The sequence below is a fragment of the Pongo pygmaeus genome, chromosome 7, assembly GCF_028885625.2.
Source record: "Pongo pygmaeus isolate AG05252 chromosome 7, NHGRI_mPonPyg2-v2.0_pri, whole genome shotgun sequence".
NCBI lineage: Eukaryota > Metazoa > Chordata > Mammalia > Primates > Hominidae > Pongo > Pongo pygmaeus.
The window spans coordinates 112007943-112028883 of NC_072380.2; the positions used below are offsets into that span (position 1 = coordinate 112007943).

Consider the following 20941-nt stretch of genomic DNA (forward strand, 5'->3'; position numbering starts at 1 on the left):
AGGGCTCTTTTTTGATTCCATATGAAGTTTAAAGTAGTTTTTTCCAATTCTGTGAAGAAAGTCATTGGTAGCTTGATGGGGATGGCATTGAATCTATAAATTACCTTGGGCAGTATGGCCATTTTCACGATATTGATTCTTCCTACCCATGAGCATGGAATGTTCTTCCATTTGTTTGTATCCTCTTTTATTTCATTGAGCAGTGGTTTGTAGTTGTCCTTGAAGAGGTCCTTCCCATCCCTTGTAAGTTGTATTCCTAGGTATTTTATTCTCTTTGAAGCAATTGTGAATGGGAGTTCACTCATGATTTGGCTCTCTGTTTGTCTATTATTGGTGTATAAGAATGCTTGTGATTTTTGTACATTGATTTTGTATCCTGAGACGTTGCTGAAGTTGCTTATCAGCTTAAGGAAATTTTGGGGTTGTTTGTTTTTTTCTTGTAAATTTGTTGGAGTTCATTGTAGATTCTGGATATTAGCCCTTTGTCAGATGAGTAGGTTGCAAAAATTTTCTCCCATTTTGTAGGTTGCCAGTGGGCGAAGGACATGAACAGACACTTCTCAAAAGAAGACACTTATGCAGCCAAAAAACACATGAAAAAATGCTCATCATCACTGGCCATCAGAGAAATGCAAATCAAAACCACAATGAGATACCATCTCACACCAGTTAGAATGGCAATCATTAAAAAGTCAGGAAACAACAGGTGCTGGAGAGGATGTGGAGAAATAGGAACACTTTTACACTGTTGGTGGGACTGTAAACTAGTTCAACCCGTGTGGAAGTCAGTGTGGCGATTCCTCAGGGATCTAGAACTAGAAATTCCATTCGACCCAGCCATCCCATTACTGGGTATATACCCAAAGGACTATAAATCATGCTGCTATAAAGACACATGCACACGTATGTTTATTGCAGCATTATTCACAATAGCAAAGACTTGGAACCAACCCAAATGTCCAACAATGATAGACTGGATTAAGAAAATGTGGCACATATACACCATGGAATACTATGCAGCCATAAAAAATGATGAGTTCACATCCTTTATAGGGACATGGATGAAATTGGAAATCATCATTCTCAGTAAACTATCGCAAGAACAAAAAACCAAACACCGCATATTCTCACTCATAGGTGGGAATTGAACAATGAGAACACATGGACACAGGAAGGGGAACATCACACTCTGGGGACTGTTGTGGGGTGGGGGGAGTGGGGAGGGATAGCATTGGGAGATATACCTAATGCTAGATGACGAGTTGGTGGGTGCAGCGCACCAGCATGGCACATGTATACATATGTAACTTACCTGCACATTGCACACATGTACCATAAAACCTAAAGTATAATAATAATAATAATAATAATAATAATAATAAAATAAAAAAATAAAAAATAAAAAATAAAAAAATAAAAAATAAAAATAAATAAAAAAAAAGAAAAAAGGAAATTTTGGGCTGAGACGAAGGGGTTTTCTAAATATACAATCACGCCATCTGCAAACAGGGACAATTTGACTTCCTCTTTTCCTAATTGAAGATCCTTTATTTCTTTCTCCTGCCTGATTGCCCTGGCCAGAACTTCCAACACTATGTTGAATAGGAGTGGTGAGAGAGGGCATTCCCTGTCTTGTGCCAGTTTTCAAAGGGAATGCTTCCTATTTTTGCCCATTCAGTATGATATTGGCTGTGGGTTTGTCATAAGTAGCCCTTATTATTTTGAGAAACGTCCCATCAATACCTAATTTATTGAGAGTGTTTAGCATGAAGGGCTGTTGAATTTTGTCAAAGGCCTTTTCTGCATCTATTGAGATAATCATGTGGTTTTTGTCTTTGGTTCTGTTTATATGCTGGATGGTGAAATTATTAATAATTTTAAATTTCAGGTAAAAATATTCTGCTAAATAACTGATGAAAGCTGGGAATACATAAAGAAGAACTAAAATAGAGGCCAAAAGCTGTTTTGGTGTCAACTTGCCCTCCAGGTCCAATTCTGGACATTTGTTCTCATTGTGTAACCTTAGTGCAGTACTTGAACTTCATTTCCTTACAGATGATAATGGGACTATTAACAGTCCCTGCTTTACATACAAGATTGTTTTCAGGAAGCATTTAATATCTCACACAAAAACCTTAACAGCTGGACATGGTGGCTCAACACTTGTAATCCTAGCACTTTGAGAGTCCTAGGCAAGAGAATTGCTTGAGCCTAAGAGTTCAAGACCAGCCTGGGCAACATGAGGAGACTCTGTCTCTACAAAAAATAAAAATAAATTAGACAGGCATGGTGGCACATTCCTGTGGTCCCAGCTACTCAGGAGGCCAAGGTGAGAGGATCACTTGAGCCCAGGAGATTGAGGCTACAGTGAGCCGTGATCACACCACTGCACTCCAGCCTAGGTGACAGAGCAAGACCTTGTCTTAAAAAAAAAAAAATTAACATTTTTCTTAGACCTTAAAAAGAAAAGAATTCAAAGATTAAAAGGATATGCTCATGACCCTAATGAGGTCAGCAAGACAGCAGTTATCAAATAGAAGGTCAGATATTAAAAATAGGAAATTAAAAATTATTCCAAAAAATAGTAAGATTATTGGTGGTAACAAAAGTGATATGAAACTATTTGCAAGAACAAAAAGAAGTAAAAATTTAAAAATTAATTTGTTAAAAAGCCCTGGGATGATACTAATATGAAATTGCTTAATTACATCTGAATTTCTCAAGATGTTTTCATCTTTTATAAATCTTATGGAATTGAAGTTAAGAAACGATGACTGTAAAATATGCAAATAGGCACTCTCAAAATAATAATGTAATTTTGCCATACATGTTTGTGGTACAAAGACTTGTACAAATTTAATGAAAATTATCTTTGAAAATAATGAAATGGCTAATAATCTTTTACTCTATCTTTTAGCATACGGCGGCATCAAGAAAGGAGAGCAATTTTGACCCCCATTTTGACAGAATTTTCTGTCCGAATAACTGGAGCACCTGCTGTCATTTTCACCAAAGTAGTTTCTCCAGAAAATTTGCATACTGAGGTTAGAACATAATTTTGATTTTATTTTAGTCTAAATAATGGAATTGCTCCTCTTTGTATGTTAGGGATTGCCACAGTTTCAGCCCGTAGGACTTCAAATTAGCTCATTAATAATAATGGCTACTATCATAGCTAACATTTATTGAGCACTTTGTAGTACTCTTCAGTTATTGCTTTCCTTGTAATAACTCATTTAATCCTCATAATAATCTTATTTGCTACTTCTGATATCGCTATTTTGTAGATGACAAAACTGAGGCATAGAGGAGCTAACCAAGCTACCCAGATTGTTATGTATACCTTAGTTGCCTCATATATAACTACTCTTGTTGCCCTCTAGATTGTTATAAGGTTCAAACTGATCAATAGAAAAAATAATTATAAGAGGAATCTGAAAAGCTAAAGTTCTATAAAAATGAAAATTATCCTTGTTTTTATATTATTAGCTGCTGATTCTACCAATTGCATTCATACTATTTAACCTACTAATATAAGATCAATTATTTGCAAGTTTTCACAGGATGTATGCCACCAATAGAGCCAAGTTATTTTTAGTACAAATTTTTGTGCTCTTGGGTAATGTTACGGTGACTTTTTTTTTTTTTTTTAGTCCTGAATTGGTATACTTTTTTCCCTTTTTGTCAATGCTTGAGGAATAGAATAAGAATTCTAACTAGAGTGAATGAATACAGAGAACTTGTGGAGGAAAAAATTATTTAACCAAAAAAAAAGGATAATTATTTCAGACATGCTGTTCTTTATGGCTTTATTAAAAGCTGCTCTAAGCTGTCTCATTTGCATTTGGACTAGTCATAGTCTCCTTAAATCCATTCCTCTGGATGATACTGTAAGGAGAAGATCTGTTGGACATTTCCAAGCATTTGAACATTGTCCACATGCACATCATGACAAGAGGCAGGACTTATTAAGTGAAACTATTGGATTGGTTTTTTGTTTTGTTCTGTTTTCCTTGTCTGAACGGTTTTCCAGTGATAAATGTTCAAGTGACTAGGTTTTGCAGAACAGCACCAATTAAGTTATGGACATCTACCCAATGCTGCCAAGATTTTAGCAGTTTAAAGAAGTGAAATTAATTAGTCTAGCTATCTTTAGCTTCAACACTCTGTTTTCTTATAAATCATTTAGAGTATATCCTTTGGAGAATATTCATACTGTGGCTCTTAGCAATTATAATTGCCTGCCTACAATCGTCTGTTTACATCTGTCTGCCCAACTAGATTATAACCTCCTCAAGAGCAGGTTGCCCTTCAAGGCCAACATTATTCTTTGTGATATTCGTAGGACTCTACTATCGTACCTAGTACTTAGGAAATGCTCAGTAAATATTTGTTGGTTCGAATTCATGAACAAGATTATGCTACACAATTACATTGTTGCTACATATTGAAAACAATAATAATAGTTTGAGGTATGGAATAGTCAAATAGGTATGAAAAGGTGAAGACTTCTTATTGTTAGTTGTGTATATCTAGCACAAGGCCCAACACACAGCAGGCCCTCATAAATATGAAATTTATCTGTTAAATTATGTCAAGTGGCTGTGCTCACCGTTTTTGTTCTTCTCCTTAATGTATGAACTTGAGTCCTAGGAAATGTCACCAAAGTAGTGAAGGTCAAATAAGTAAGAATGATAAATTATCATCTGAAAGCTATCATGTTTCTTTATCTGTATTCTACCATTTTTGCTTCAGGAGATTTTAGTGTGTGGCCATTCCTTAGAAGTGAATATAACCACAAACCTGGACTTCTTCCTAAGTGTGGCTCAAGTTCAACTCTTACATCAGTTAATAGTAGCAAATATGACTGGACTGGAACCATCAAACAAAGCTGCAGAGGTAACTGTTACCTGATTTTGATCAGGCTTACTGCATTTGTTCCAACTTTACATTCACAGTAGGAAAATTATAATTAAGCCGACTGCTTTCTGCTTAATTATTCTGTATTTAACTTTATTCAAAATATAGTCATAAGTCATTTTGGATTGATATTCTTTATTTTAGAAATTTGTTTGGTCTCTATTCCTCTTATTTATCATGTACCTTTGCAAAATTGCTGTGGACTGACCTCAGAGGAACCTCTGTTATATACATAATTTTATTAGCCTGCTGAAATTCTAAAGTATGATGCGAGAATCCTGGTATAGCTTTCATTTACTCGGATACATTACAGTAATAAGGCCTCTTTTGGAAGTGAACTTTCTAAGAGTACTATGGGAATATCTTCAATAAATAACTTGTAAAGCATTTGTTTCCCATGCTCAGTGGGAAATGAATGGACACAATCATAAAAGTTGAATGCCTGCCTAGAATTTTAATTTTGATCCGGTGTTCATTGGAAGCCTGTATTGTAACCACAAAGCATGTCAGCAAGAAACAAAGAAAGCTATTTGTTAGATTCTTCTCAAGATATATTTTCTTTGCATTTTGTTTCCACATTTCTCTAACATTCTGCACTTAGAATAAATATTTTATAAAAACTCAGGTGAACAAACTTTTATATATGAAAAAGATGTTGCTTTTATTTTTGTCATGAGTTATAAAGAGGCTTTAAGTTCTGTTTAGTAAGAAGGTAGGAAATGAAGAGGAATTTAGGTCTCAAGTCAGCGCTGTTTCCATTCTGGCACAGATTATGTATTATAACTGTGACATTATTCTTTCAGTCTTATTTATTTTTAAAAAAAATTATTTTAAAATGATAAATCTTTTATCTTTTGTAAATGGAGATTTTCTAATGTAATCATCCTTTACTAGCCATGATATCTATTTATTCAATAGCTATTGTAAAAGTACTTTAGAACTACGTATTGTCCAAAATATTGACTTTTTAAATATACATTAGGGAATCCATAAAAATGTACTTATATGACATCAAAATAAGCAAATTAAAAAATATTTCCCCATGCATTTTCGATGAGGCCTCTGAAGCAAGTTGAGTTGGATAAAAGTAAATTACATTCCTGTATTATTTGTGCCAATTTTATGAATGTCTCCTGTCAAAGAAATCTAATTCTCAGATCACTGATTGTTTTAGGATTCACGTAACTTAGCAAATTGGTTATTAACTAGTTATCTACATACTTTTAATGCCTCTTAGGGGGATCAATTTCAGTAAATAAAGGGATACTCAGAGTTACTAACTATCCTTCCCTGAATGTTGAATCATTACTGACAATTCCATAAACTATATAGGCATGGTTTTCTTCTGCTTTAAAAAGATATCTGTGGCTATGTGTTTCTTCTTAGAGATCATATTACAAGTACAGATGACATGAACATTTTTAAATGGTTAAAATGGTAAATTTTATGTTATGTATATATATCACAATTAAAAAATACAGGCTGTATAATGAGAAAGGACTGTTTGGACCTTTTCCAAACCCTGGTGGGACGTATCTGTAAAACTTTCAGTATTTTAGAAAAGACCTACAGTGCACTGGAAGAATATGATTCAATTTTTAAATTATTAGCAGAACTCATATCTGATAGTCTATGAATATAAAGACATTTTAGTTACATAGAATACTCTGTAATAAGTCAAGGGTATATTTTGAAAGGGCTAGTTGACTGCCTTTAGTGTGGTTTCACAACAACACTACCACAATTTTTTTTTTTTTTTTTTTGAGATGGAATCTTGCACTGTCGCCTGGGCTGGAGTGCAGTAGTGCGATCTCAGCTCACTGTAACTTCCACCTCTCAGGTTCAAACGATTCTCCTGCCTCTGTCTCCCGCATAGCTGGGATTACAGGTGCCTGCCACCACGCCCAGCTAATTTTTTTGTATTTTTAGTAGAGACGGGGTTTCACCATGTTGGCCAGGCTGGTCTCCAACTCGTGACCTCATGATCCGCCCTCCTCGGCCTCCCAAAGTGCTGGGATTACAGGCGTGAGCCACCGTGCCTGGCCTTTCTTTCTTTCTCTTTTTTTTAACATGGAGTCTCACTCTGTTGCCCAGGATAGAGTGCCATCTCAGCTCACTGCAACCTCCACCTCCTGGGTTGAAGCGATTCTCCTGCCTCAGCATCCCAGGTTGCTGGGATTACAGGTGCATGTCACCATACCCAGCTAATTTTTGTATTTTTAGTAGAGACATGATTTCACAATGTCGGCCAGGCTTGTCTTGAACTCCCAACCTCAGGTGATCCGGCCCCCTCAGCCTCCCAAAGTGCTGAGATTACAGACGTGAGCTACTGTGCCCAGCCAACAATTTTTTTAAAAATTCCTTTTGAGAACAAAAGAAAAATTGGAAAATTAAACCTGGCTAAGTTATTGGGAAAATGGAGGAAGATATATATGTTAGTATATATAATATAATCCTGATATTATAAACAACTACTATTTCGTAGGAATTATGGATTAATAATAAGAATCCCATTTATCAGGTTTTCTAGAAGGCACCCTGTGAATTATAGACCAGTAAATGTTAGATCTGTTCTAAGTCCACCATCTGATATATGTTGATGCAACATAGTTCTATAGGAAGAAATTATGTATATTTCATTATGTATAATTAATATATATAACATTAAATATATATATATATATATTTCTTTTCTTTTCTTTTCTTTTGTTTAGTAGAGGTGATGTTTCACCACATTGCCCAAGCTAGTGTTGAACTCCTGGCCTCAAGGGATCCGTCTGCCTTGGCCTCCCAAACTGCTGGGATTACAGGTGTGAGCCACCACGCCTGGCCTAATATAGTATATTTTTTGAAGGTGTTAACATTTTCAGACAACCTTTAGCAATATTTATTTGAAAGATTAATTTTGGCTGGGTGCGTAGTGGCTCACGCCTGTAAGTCCAACACTGGGAGGCTGAGGTGGGTGGATTACTTGAGCCCAGGAGTTCACAATCAGCCTGGGCAGGCTAGTGAGACCCCATTTCTACAAAAAAAAAAATTAAAAATTAGTTGCATGTGGTGGTGTGTGCCTGTAGTCCCAGCTACTCGGGAGGCTGAGGTGGGAGGATCACTTGAGCCCCAGAGGTTGAGGCTGAAGTGAGCTGTGATGGTGCCACTCCACTCCAGCATGGGTGACAGAGCAAGAAACCCTGTCTCAAAAAAATAAAAGGAAGATTAAAAATTATTCAAGAATAACATCACTTGGGAGACCAAGGTGCCGGCAGATTGCTTGAGCTTAGGAGTTCAAGACCAGCCTGGGCAACATGGCAAAACCACATCTCTACAAAAACACACACACACACACACACACACACACACACACACACACACAAATTAGGCAGGCAAGGTGGCACGTGCCTTTAGTCTCTGCTACTTGCAGGGCTGAGGCAGGAGGATCACTTGAACCTGGGAGGTCGAGGCTGCAGTGAGCCGAGATCACACCATTGCACTCCAACCAGGTAACAAAGTCAGACCCTGTCTCAAAAAAAAAAAAAAAAAAAAGTATAATATGGTAGGGGGATTATGTATTAGTGGAGGAAACATCTATTCAATAAACAAAGGGGAAAAAATGGACATATCTTTGGAACTAGAAGTGAAAACCATAGAGTAATCTGAGGATTCTTGCCAGAACCAATATTTAATATTAATTTTAATTAAAAAGACAACTAACACATAATGAAATTTACCAGTTCACAGCCAAAATGACTGGATGATGGATTAGGAAAATTGTCTCCCACATTAAACAAAAATTTTCCAATATTTTTGCTCTGAAAAACGTGTTTTAGATGGGGTGAGGCCACTAGACCAATGGGCCTGTATTTGTACTATTAGATCTTCACTGTCCCCTTCAAGTACTATAATTTCCATGATTTCTAGCTCCCAGAATATTTGGTTTCTGCCTTTAAATGAACCTTATTTCTCTATACATACAGGTTGAGTCCCCTATCTGAAAACTCAAAATTCGAAATGCTTCCCTGAGCATTTTCTTTGAGAGTCATGTCATGTTAATACTAAAAAAATTTCAGATTTTGGAGCATTTTGGATTTTGAATTTTCCGATCACAAATACTCAACCTGTGTTATAACAGGCTGAGAAATTACATAAAAGAAACAGAAATTTAATATTCAAAAATCAAAATGCATTCCATATTACAAAGTACATGTCCTTCCTTATCTAGCTCACTGCAGTAGTTCACCATCCCATTCTATATTTCATGTTTCCATGACATCTGGCTCTAGAGGACTAGTACAACAGGCACGTTATTTGGGATTCTTACATGTTAGTTCCTTGCCTTTTACATGAGGTGAGAGTCAACCTTTTGGATACCTTAACAGCCAAAGCCAAATTTACAATTCTAAGTTCACTCCCAAAACAGAGCTCCACTACTCAGCCTTGATTTCTTAACCAGTGTTTAACAGGACTGTGGTTGACACAATTGGTTTACCCTTCAGAAGGTTCTTTACCTTCTTACAAGATAGTCTTAGTCTCATAAAGGCCCAATTATATAATCATGAGCGTTAGTTTATTTATTATAATATGGTTTTATTTTTATCAAATTAGTAAATGAATTTTAACAACCAAATTTTGCTAATTAAATACATCAAAGTAGCATCAATCCCTGATACCCTCACCTCATTCTGCCCAACAGTCAGCCACTCTTTATAAGCTGTTTCTTCAAGTATTTATTTCCATATTTCTAAATAACCTGAATGCCCTATCATATCTTGATTCACTATTACCGTATTCACTTGCTATTTGTTGTAAATAAGGGTTCTATCTCTTCTGCACTTCCTTTCTACACTTCCATCTTCCCGGTATTCTTATATCATATTCTTTTTGTCAATCTTAATTGTTTTCATTATAAAGATGATATAAATATTGTTCATTGCTTAGTGAATTAATGTAGTGTGATAATATTTCCTGTCATTTTACTATTGAAGTTACTCATTGCCACATTTTCTTTTTTTCTTTCTTTTTTTTTTGAGATGGAGTCTCGCTCTGTCTCCCAAGCTGGAGTGCAGTAGCGCAATCTCGGCTCACTGCAAGCTCCGCCTCCCGGGTTCATGCCATTCTCCTGCCTCAGCCTCCCGAGTAGCTGGGACTACAGGCGCCTGCCACCACGCCCTAATTTTTTGTATTTTTAGGAGAGACAGGGTTTCACCGTGTTAGCCAGGATGGTCTCAATCTCCTGACCTCGTGATCCGCCCGCCTTGGCCTCCCAAAGTTCTGGGATTACAGGCGTGAGCCACTGCACCTGGCCACTCATTGCCACATTTTCTATTTACTCAGTTTTTTAAAAATCTCTGTGTCTTCCCTCTCACTAACACACACCCCATTCCCATCAGTGGCTCTACCATAATTCCTCACAATTTAATTTTTCACACTGTAAAACCTATCAAATAGCATCACCTCTGCTTTTCCCCCCAGAGCCATTTTTCCTGAAGTTCTTTTTCTGCCTTCTCTGTTCTGAGACTGTTAGTTCTCTAGACTTACTGCACACTTGGCATAAAAGAGCCAGATGAGAGAAGATTGTGATTTGAGGTTGGTGTAAAGAATGTTAGAGAAAATCTAGGGAACAATAAAATAATGTGTTCTTCTATTAATATAAATTAGTAAATTGACCAGTATCTTTATTCTATCATTCTAAAATATTAAGTATTATTATTTACTACATTAAAAAGTATAATAGTATAGAAAAATGTTGTCTGGCTAGTATCTACTTGGATATTTAAAATTTTTTTATGAAATAGAAAATAATGCATTGGGCTTTTTTGCTATGAACTGTCATTGAACTTACGCCATGTGAAGTGATGGTAGAGGTTGTTTGGGGTGGTGTTTTACTGTTTTAACTTAGAAATAATCAGTTTTGTAGTTGTGTTTCATTTTAGGCATAGAAATTCTTGTCTTTTAGTAAAAAGTGAAAAATTCTCCAAGACATTCTTGACCAAACTAAGGATTGTCAGAAATAATTAGAAATAGGAACTTGAAGGTAAAGAAGAAGGAAAGGGACTTTAAGTGTGTGGTAGCGTAATAACAGATGTCTTCTGGAATAGAATTTCAGGTAAGATGAGGGATATAGAGGAAATGAATAACCAAAATGTATGTGGGTAAAGGGGGGTTTGAGAGAGGAAACTGAGACTGGCATGAAGGAGTATGTCGATTTTCTGGTCTGTCTTGCTGCTTACTCTCTTGAGGCAGTCATGAATGGAAAAGGCCAGATCAGAGGCTACATATTTCTGTATTTAGGAAAGGAGATGGGAATTTTGGACGATGTGCATAGGGTGACCTCCTATTGGTGTTGCTATGCTGAGTATTTTGTTTCCTTTCAGAGGCACCTGGATAGACTACTTGTAACCAGGCAATAAACACAGGCTCCAATAAAATATGGATTCAAGCAGAGCCTTAAAAGGACAAGAGGGGCTGTGACGGAATACCTCAAATTTCTTAAAATCTAGGCCTGGAAAAGATATTAAGTATTTTACTGCCTATCTTCTCCAAGGGAAGAATTTCTTAGGTACATTGAACTCTCACATCTGTCACAATTTTAGTTAGGCCTTGTCAATGTTAAAATTAATGTAATTTTCTCCTGATAAACAAGCTTGTGCAGAGACAGGAAAACACCACAGTTGCCTCAAAGTAGATGTAAGACATCAAGAAGACAATAAAATTTTAAAATTTTCAGCCCTGATGATGTTTATCCCTATGGATTTCTTTGCCAGAAATCCAGTAAATGCGTGAAGTTTTCCTCAGGCTCTAGTAAACTGTCTACGCTAGTCTTATTAGGCATTGTTCATTGAGAGCTTACTATATGCCAGATACACTGGCTACAGTCTGACAGAGGTTTGAAAAATAAGTACACTATGGTCTCTGCCCTCTAGGCTTTTATAATCTGGTTGGGAAGTAAAGCATAGACAAATAGAATGATGACTAAGAACTCAGAGCAGTATATAAAAAGTGTTAAATATACTGTATGGAAAATTAGACTTATGAGTCCAGGGAAGAAAGAAAAGGCTTTAGGCCAGGTGATCAATGATTTAGCTTCATGGAGAAGTGGAATACATAGAAAAGAGTAGCCTATTTATTTATTCAATAAATATTGAATGCCTCCTATGTGTCAAATACTATTATGGATACTAGGGTGACAGCATTAAGCAAAAGAGGTAACATTTCTGCTTTCATGTCTAATGCGCATATATTTAGAGAAGACAGACAATAATAAATATTTGGAACTACCTCAAAATATAAATACACCTACTCGTGTGCAGAGATTATATAGCTTTACATTTTGTGTAACTGATTTAATCTTTCTTACAAGCCTAAACTTCATTTAGATTAAGGATGTTGGTTGTTAGAGAAGAGAAGCAGTAGGAGAGTGTACATTAAATTTGCCATCAATAAAAAATAGTTTCAACATGGAGAAATAGCATGAATAAAGACATGGAGGTTTCTAAGCATTAGGATTTTTTGGTAGGACAGTGAAAAAAATTAATCTTTCTAGAGTGAAGGAACTGTGCAGGGAAATAATGGAAGACACACTAAGAAGTGTGTATTTTATCACGAGCAGTTGGGAACCAAAATTTATAGACTTGAATGAATGGTATGACATAGAAGAAATGGTATTTTAATGAAATTTGGTATGCTTAGTCTTTTTTGGCAAAGGTTTTGAAGTGGCATTCAATAAAACATAAAAAATGAAAACTGCAGACTAATACCTCTGGAGAATATGGATGCAACAATCCTCAACAAAATGCTAGCAAACTGAATCCAGCAACATAGAAAGAATTATACACTATGGCCACATGGGATTACCCAGAAATGCAAGGTTGGTTTAACATCTGAAAATCAATTAATGTAAAGCACTATATCGGTAGAATTTTTTAAGTCATTATCTCAATAAGTGAAAAAAAAAATTTTGACAAAATCCAATACCCTTTCATAATAAAAACATGCAACAAACTAGGAATAAAAGGGAGCTTACTCAACTTGATAAATCACAGTTATGAAAAACACAATTATCATCATAGTTGATGATAAAAGTCTAGATACTTTCCCCCTAAAATCAACAATAAGAGAAGAATGTCTGCTTACATCACTTTTATTCAACATTGTACTGGAAGTTCTAGTTGGAGTAGTTAATTTCACCCAGTATGCTTCCAATCCCTTACTATGTATAACTTTATAAGCAAAAACTGATCATACTGAGGTCCTCTTACAGAATCAGAGACTCTTAGAGCTGTCAGGTACTTCAGAAATTGTGTTATTTAATTGATTCATTATCATTCATTAGCCCACATGAGAGTGAAACTCTATTTAGCTTCCTGCTGCCCTCTGTGAGCCTTCTTGCACTCCCCACTCCTCTTTTCAGTGGACACAACCAGAAAACCTCAAGTATCCTCTGAGTTTGACAGAAACGGGAGAGGGTATAAGCTTGATGCCATATTAAGCTGTTTTCCATTGGATGAGGAAAGACTAGCTTCCTGTTTGTTAAAACAGGATTTCTGTTTTCTTAAAACAGTAGAGGTTCCTGATTCTTAAATTTCTTCCTGATAACTTCTTCTCTTAAATCCAGATGATTTTTCTGATGAAATTCTTGCTAGAAAGCCAAGTTAAGGCCTCAGAGCTGTTCATTTATTTGTCATCCACCCTTTAGAAAATTCTTAGACTGGGTCAGTCAGCAGTTTATATCTAGGCACTTAACTCACTGTCCAGGGCACCCAAACATTTATAGAAGAGGAAGATTCAACATAGCAGTGTCTAATACCTGAGTCATCCCGTCTTCCTAACTAATCTAATCCTTCTTAATGAGTCTTGCTTTCTGTCCCCCTATTTTTCTGTTATGGCCTGACTTTTAATATAATGCTGATTCTGAATCAGATTAATCAAATGCATGTTAAATTTGAGTGGTGGCTTTGTGGGGAGAGGGAAAAGATGGGCCAGTAAACCCTAAAACACAGAGCAATTATTTTGCACATCTTTGAAAGTGCTTTACAACAAATGAAGAAACAGTCTGTGCTTATGGATGGGAAGAATCAATATTGTGAAAATGGCCATACTGTCCAAAGTAATTAATAGATTGAATGCTATTCCCATTAAACTACCATTGACACTCTTCCCAGAATTAGAAAAAAAAACTATTTTTTTTATACTTTAAGTTCTAGGGTACATGTGCACAACGTGCAGGTTTCTTACATATGTATACATGTGCCGTGTTGGTTTGCTGCACGCATTAACTCGTCATTTACATTAGGTATTACTCTTAATGCTATCCCTCCCCCATCCCCCATGACAGGCCCCAGTGTGTGATGTTCCCGGCCCTGTGTCCAAGTGTTCTCATTGTTCAATTCCCACCTATGAGTGAGAACATGCAGTGTTTGGTTTTCTGTCCTTCTGATAGTTTGCTCAGAATGATGGTTTCCAGCTTCATCCATGTTGCTACAAAGGACATGAACTCATCCTTTTTCACAGCTGCATAGTATTCCATGGTGTATATGTGCCACATTTTCTTAATCCAGTCTATCATTGATGGACGTTTGGGTTGGTTCCAAGTCTTTGCTATTGTGAATAGTGCCACAATAAACATATGTGTGCATGTGTCTTTATAGCAGCATGATTTATAATCATTTGGGTATATACCCAGTAATGGGATGGCTGGGTCAAATGGTATTTCTAGTTCTAGATCCTTGAGGAATCGCCACACTGTCTTCCACAGTGGTTCAACTAGTTTATACTCCCACCAACAGTGTAAAAGTGTTCCTATTTCTCCACATCCTCTCCAACACCTGTTGTTTCCTGACTTTTAAGTGATCTCCATTCCAACTGGCATGAGATGGTATTTCACTGTCGTTTTGATTTGCATTTCTTTGATGACCAGTGATGATGAGCATTTTTTCATGTGTCTGTTGGCTGCATAAATGTCTTCTTTTGAAAAGTATCTGTTCATATCCTTTGCCCACTTTTTGATGTGGTCGTTTAATTTTTCCTTGTAATTTTGTTTAAGTTCTTTGTAGATTTTGGACATTAGCCCTTTGTCAGATGGGTAGATTGCAAAAATTTTCTCCCATTCTGTAGGTTGCCTATTCACTCTGATGGTAGTTTCTTTTGCTGTGCTCTTTAGTTTAATTAGAAGCTCTTTAGTTTAATTAGATTCCATTTGTCTGTTTTGGCTTTTGTTGTCATTACTTTTGGTGTTTTAGTCATGAAGTCCTTGCCCATGCCTGTGTCCTGAATGGTATTGCCTAGGTTTTCTTCTAGGGTTTTAATGATTTTAGGTCTAACATTTAAGTCTTTAATCCATCTTGAATTAATTTTTGTATAAGGTGTAAGGAAGGGATCTAGTTTCAGCTTTCTACATATGGTTACCCAGTTTTCTCAGCACCATTTATTAAATAGGGAATCCTTTCCCCATTTCTTGTTTTTGTCAGGTTTGTCAAAGATCAGATGGTTGTAGGTGGGTGGTGTTATTTCTGAGGGCTCTATTCTGTTCCATTGGACTATCTGTTTTGGTACCAGTACCATGCTGTTTTGGTTACTGTAGCCTTGTAGTATAGTTTGAAGTCAGGTAGCATGATGCCTCCAGCTTTGTTCTTTTTGCTTAGGATTGTCTTGGCAATGCAGGCTCTTTTTTGGTTCCGTATGAACTTTAAAGTAGTTTTTTCCAATTCTGTGAAGAAAGTCATTGGTAGCTTGATGGGGATGGCATTGAATCTACAAATTACTTTGGACAGTATGGCCATTTTCACAATATTGATTCTTCTATCCATGAGCATAGAATGTTCTTCCTTTTGTTTGTGTCCTCTTTTATTTGTTTAGCAGTGGTTTGTAGTTCTGCTTGAAGAGGTCCTTCAGATCCTTTGTACGTTGGATTCCTAGGTATTTTATTCTCTTTGTAGCAACTGTGAATGGGAGTTCACTCATGATTTGGCACTCTGTTTGTTAATATTGTATAGGAATGCTTGTGATTTTTGCACATTGATTTTGTATCCTGACACTTTGCTGAAGTTGCTTATCAGCTTAAGGAGATTTTGGGCTGAGATGATGGGGTTTTCTAAATATACAGTCATGTCATCTGCAAACAGGGACATTTTGACTTCCTCATTTCCTGATTGAATGCCCTTTATTTATTTCTCTTGCCTGATTGCCTTGGCCAGAACTTCCAACACTATGTTGAATAGGAGTGGTGAGAGAGGGCATCCCTGTCTTGTGCTGGTTTTCAAAGGAAATGCTTCCAGTTTTTGCCCATTCAGTATGATATTGGCTGTGGGTTTATCATAAATAGCTCTTATTATTTTGAGATACATTCCATCAATACCTAGTTTATTGAGAGTGTTTTGCATGAAGGGCTGTTGAATTTTGTTGAAGACCTTTTCTGCATCTATGGAGATAATCATGTGGTTTTTGTCATTGGTTCTGTTTATGTGATGGATTATGTTTATTGATTTGCATATGTTGAACCAGCCTTGCATCCCAGGGATGAAGCAGACTTGATCGTGGTGGATAAGCTTTTTGATGTGCTGCTGGATTTGATTTGCCAGTATGTTTTTTTTTTATTATACTTTAAGTTTTAGGGTACATGTGCACAATGTCCAGGTTTGTTACATATGTATACATGTACCATGTTGATGTGCTGCACCCATTAACTCATCATTGAGCATTAGGTATATCTCCTAATGCTATCCCTCCCCCCTCCCCCCACCACACAACAGGCCCCGGTGTGTGATGTTCCCCTTCCTGTGTCCATGTGTTCTCATTGTTCAATTCCCACCTATGAGTGAGAACATGCGGTGTTTGCTTTTTTGTCCTTGCGATAGTTTTCTGAGAATGATGGTTTCCAGTTTCATCCATGTCCCTACAAAGGACATGAACTCATCATTTTTTATGGCTGCATAGTATTCCATGGTATATATGTGCCACATTTTCTTAATCCAGTCTATCGTTGTTGGACATTTGGGTTGGTTCCAAGTCTTTGCTATTGTGAATAGTGCCGCTATAAACATATGTGTGCATGTGTCTTTATAGCAGCATGATTTATAATCCTTTGGGTATATACCCAGTAATGGGATGGCTGGGTCAAATGGTATTGAGGATTTTTGCATCAATGTTCATCAGGGATATTGGTCTGAAATTCTCTTTTTTTATTGTGTCTCTGCCAGGCTTTGGTATCAGGATGATGCTGGCCTCATAAAATGAGTTAGGGAGGATTCCCTATTTTTCTATTGATTGGAATAGTTTCAGAAGGAATGGTACCAGCTCCTCTTTCTGCCTCTGGTAGAATTCGGCTGTGAATCTGTCTTGTCCTGGACTTTTTTTGGTTGGTAGGCTGTTAATTACTGCCTCAATTTCAGAGCCTGTTATTGGTCTATTCAGAGATTCAACTTCTTCCTGGTTTAGTCTTGGAAGAGTGTATAAGTCCAGGAATTTATCCATTTCGTCTAGATTTCCTAGTTCATTTGCATAGAGATGTTTATAGTATGCTCTCATGGTGGTTTGTATTTCTGTGGGATTGGTGGTGATATCCCCTTTATCATTTTTTTATTGCATCTATTTGATTTTTCTCTTCTCTTAATTAGTCTTGCTAGCAGTCTATCAATTTTGTTGATCTTTCCAAAAAACTAGCTCCTGGATTCATTGATTTTTTGAAGGGTTTTTTGTGTCTCTGTCTCTTTCAGTTCTACTCTGATCTTAGTTGTTTCTTGCCTTCTGGTAGCTTTTGAATTTGTTTGCTCTTGCTTCTCTGGTTCTTTTACTTGTCATGTTAGGGTGTCGATTTTAGATCTTTCCTGCTTTCTCTTGTGGGCATTTAGTGCTGTAAATCTCCCTCTACACACTGCTTATATGTGTCCCAGAGATTCTGGTACATTGTGTCTTTGTTCTCATTGGTTTCAAAGAACATCTTTATTTCTGCCTTCATTTCATTATTTACCAAGTAGTTATTCAGGAGCAAGTTGTTCAGTTTCCATGTAGTTGTGTGGTTTTGAGTGAGTTTCTTAATCCTGAGTTCTAATTTGATTGCACTGTGGTCTGAGAAACAGTTTGTTGTGATTTCTGTTCTTTTACATTTGCTGAGGGGTGCTTTACTTCCAATTATGTGGTTAATTTTAGAATAAATGTGATGTGATGCTGAGAATAATGTATATTCAGTTGATTTGGAGTGAAGAGTTATGTAGATGTCTATTAGGTCTGCTTGTTGCAGAGCTGAGTTCTGGTCCTGGGTATCCTTGTTAACCTTCTGTCTCATTGATCTCTCTAATATTGATAGTGTGGTGTTAAAGTCTCCCATTGTTTTTGTGTGGGAGTGTAAGTCTCTTTGTATGTCTCTAAGCACTTACTTTATGAATCTGGGTGCTCATGTGTTGGGTGCATATATATTTAGTATAGTTAGCTTTTCTTGTTGAATTGATCCCTTTACCATTATGTAATGGCCTTCTTTGTCTCTTTTGATCTTTGTTGGTTTAAAGTCTGTTTTATCAGAAACTAGGATTGCAACCGCTGCTTTTTTTTTTTTTGCTTTCCATTTGCTTGGTAGATGTTCCTCCATCCCTTTATTTTGAGCCTATGTGTGTCTCTGCATTTGAGATGGGTCTCCTGGATACAGCACACTGACGGGTCTTGACTCTTTATCCAAGTTGCCAGTTTATGTCTTTTAATTGGGGCATTTAGCCCATTTACATTTAAAGTTAATATTGTTATTTGTGAATTTGATCCTGTCATTATGATGTTTTGCTGGTTATTTTGCCCGTTAATTGATGCAGTTTCTTCATAGCATCGATGGTCTTTACTGTTTGGCATGTTTTCGTGGTGGCTGGTACCAGTTGTTCCTGTCCATGTTTAGTGCTTCCTTCAGGAGCTCTTGTCAGGCGGGCCTGGTGGTAACAAAATCTCTCAGCATTTGCTTGTCTGTAAAGGATTTTATTTCTCCTTCACTTATGAAGCTTAGTTTGGCTGGATATGAAATTCTGGGTTGAAAATTCTTTTCTTTAAGAATGTTGAATATTGGCCCCCACTCTCTTCTGACTTGTAGGGATTCTGCTGAGAGATCCGCTGTTAGTCTGATGGGCTTCCCTTTGTGGGTAACCTGGCCTTTCTCTCTGGCTGCCCTGAGCATTTTTTCCTTCATTTCAACCTTGGTGAATCTCACAATTATGTTTCTTGGGGTTGCTCTTCTCGAGGAGTATCTTTGTGGTGTTCTCTGTATTTCCTGAATTTGAATGTTGGCCTGCCTTGCTAGATTGGGGAAGTTCTGGATAATATCCTGCAGAGTGTTTTCCAGCTTAGTTCAATTCTCGTCATTTTCAGGTACACCAATCAAACATAGATTTGGTCTTTTCACATAGTCCCATATTTCTTGGAGGCTTTTTTCTTTTCTTTTCTCTTTTTTCTCTATTTTCAATCACTGATACCCTTTCTTCCACTTGATTGAATCGGCCACTGAAGCTTGTGCATGCGTCACGTAGCTCTCATGCCATGGTTTTCAGCTCCATCAGGTCATTTAAGGTCTTCTCTACACTGTTTATTCTAGGTAGCCATTCGTCTGATCTTTTTTCAAGGTTTTTAGCTTCCTTGTGATGCATTCGAACATCCTCCCGTAGCTTGGAGAAGTTTGTCATTACCAACTTTCTGAAGCCTACTTCTGTCAGCTTGTCATAGTCATTCTCCGTCCTGCTTTGCTCCATTGCTGGCGAGGAGCTATGATCCTTTGGAGTAGAAGGGGCGCTCTGGTTTTTAGAATTTTCAGCTTTTCTGCTCTGGTTTCTCCCCATCTTTGTGGTTTTATCTACCTTTGGTCTTTGGTGCTGGTGACCTACAGATGGGGTTTTGGTATGGATGTCCTTTTTGTTGATGCTGATGCTATTCGTTTCTGTTTGTTAGAAAAAAACTTTTTAAAAATTCAAATGGAACCAAAACAGAGCCTGAATAGCCAAGATAATTCTAAGCAAAAAGAACAAAGCTGGAGGCATCACACTACCAGACTTCAAACTATGCTATAAGGCTACATTAACCAAAACAGCATGGTACTGGTACAAAAACAGACACATAGACCAATGAAACAGAATAGAGAACTGAGAAATAAGACTGCACACCTACAACCGTCTGATCTTTGACAAACTTGACAATAACAAGCAATAGGGAAAGGACTCTCTATTTAATAAATGGTGCTGGGAGTGCTGGCTTGCCGTATGCAGAAAACTGGAACTGTACCCCTTCCTTACACCATATGCAAAAGTTAACTCAAGATGGATTAAAGACTAAAATGTAAAACCCCAAACTGTAAAAACCCTAGAAGAAAATCTAGGCAATACCCATTCAGGACATAGGCATGGGCAAAGATTTCATGACGAAGATGCCGAAAGTAACGCAACAAAAGCAAAAATTGACAGATGGGATCTAATTAAACTAAGGAGCTTCTGCACAGCAAAAGAAACTATCATCAGAGTGAACAGACAACCTACAAAATGGGAGAAAAATTTTGCAAACTGACCATCTGACAAAGGTCTAATATCCAGAGTCTACAAGGAACTTAACCAAATTTACAAGAAAAAAAAAACAACCCCATTAAAAAGTGGGCCAAAGACGTGGACAGACACTTCTCAAAATAAGACATACATGTGGTCAAGGAACATGAAAAAAAGCTCAGGATCACTGATCATTAGAGAAAGGCAAATCAAAACCACAATGAGATACCATCTCACACCAGTCAGAATGGCTATTATTAAAAAGTCAAAAAACAACAGATGCTGGCAAGGTTATGGAGAAAAAGGGAATGCTTTTACACTGTTGAGTGGGAGTATAAATTCAACCATTGTGTGAGACAGTGTGGTGATTCTTCAAAGACCTAGAGGCAGAAACACCATTTGACCCAGCAATTGCATTACTGGTTATATACCCAAAGGAATATAAATCCTTCTGTTATAAAGATACATGCACGTATATGTTCATTGCAGCACTTTTCACAATAGCAAAGACATGGAATCAACCTAAATGCCCA

The 20941-nt window shown here is 36.9% G+C and overlaps 1 protein-coding gene across 22 annotated transcripts in view; it reads left to right on the top strand.

The window, feature by feature from the left end:
* VPS13B (vacuolar protein sorting 13 homolog B) overlaps positions 1–20941 on the top strand; it is a 915151-nt gene that overhangs the window by 597940 nt on the left and 296270 nt on the right. For all 22 annotated transcript variants that reach the window (XM_063669399.1, XM_054497603.2, XM_054497598.2 and 19 more), the window contains 2 exons: positions 2918–3044; positions 4756–4899. In XM_063669399.1, coding sequence (XP_063525469.1) covers positions 2918–3044; positions 4756–4899 — 271 coding nt within the window. The remainder of the gene's footprint in view (positions 1–2917; positions 3045–4755; positions 4900–20941) is intronic.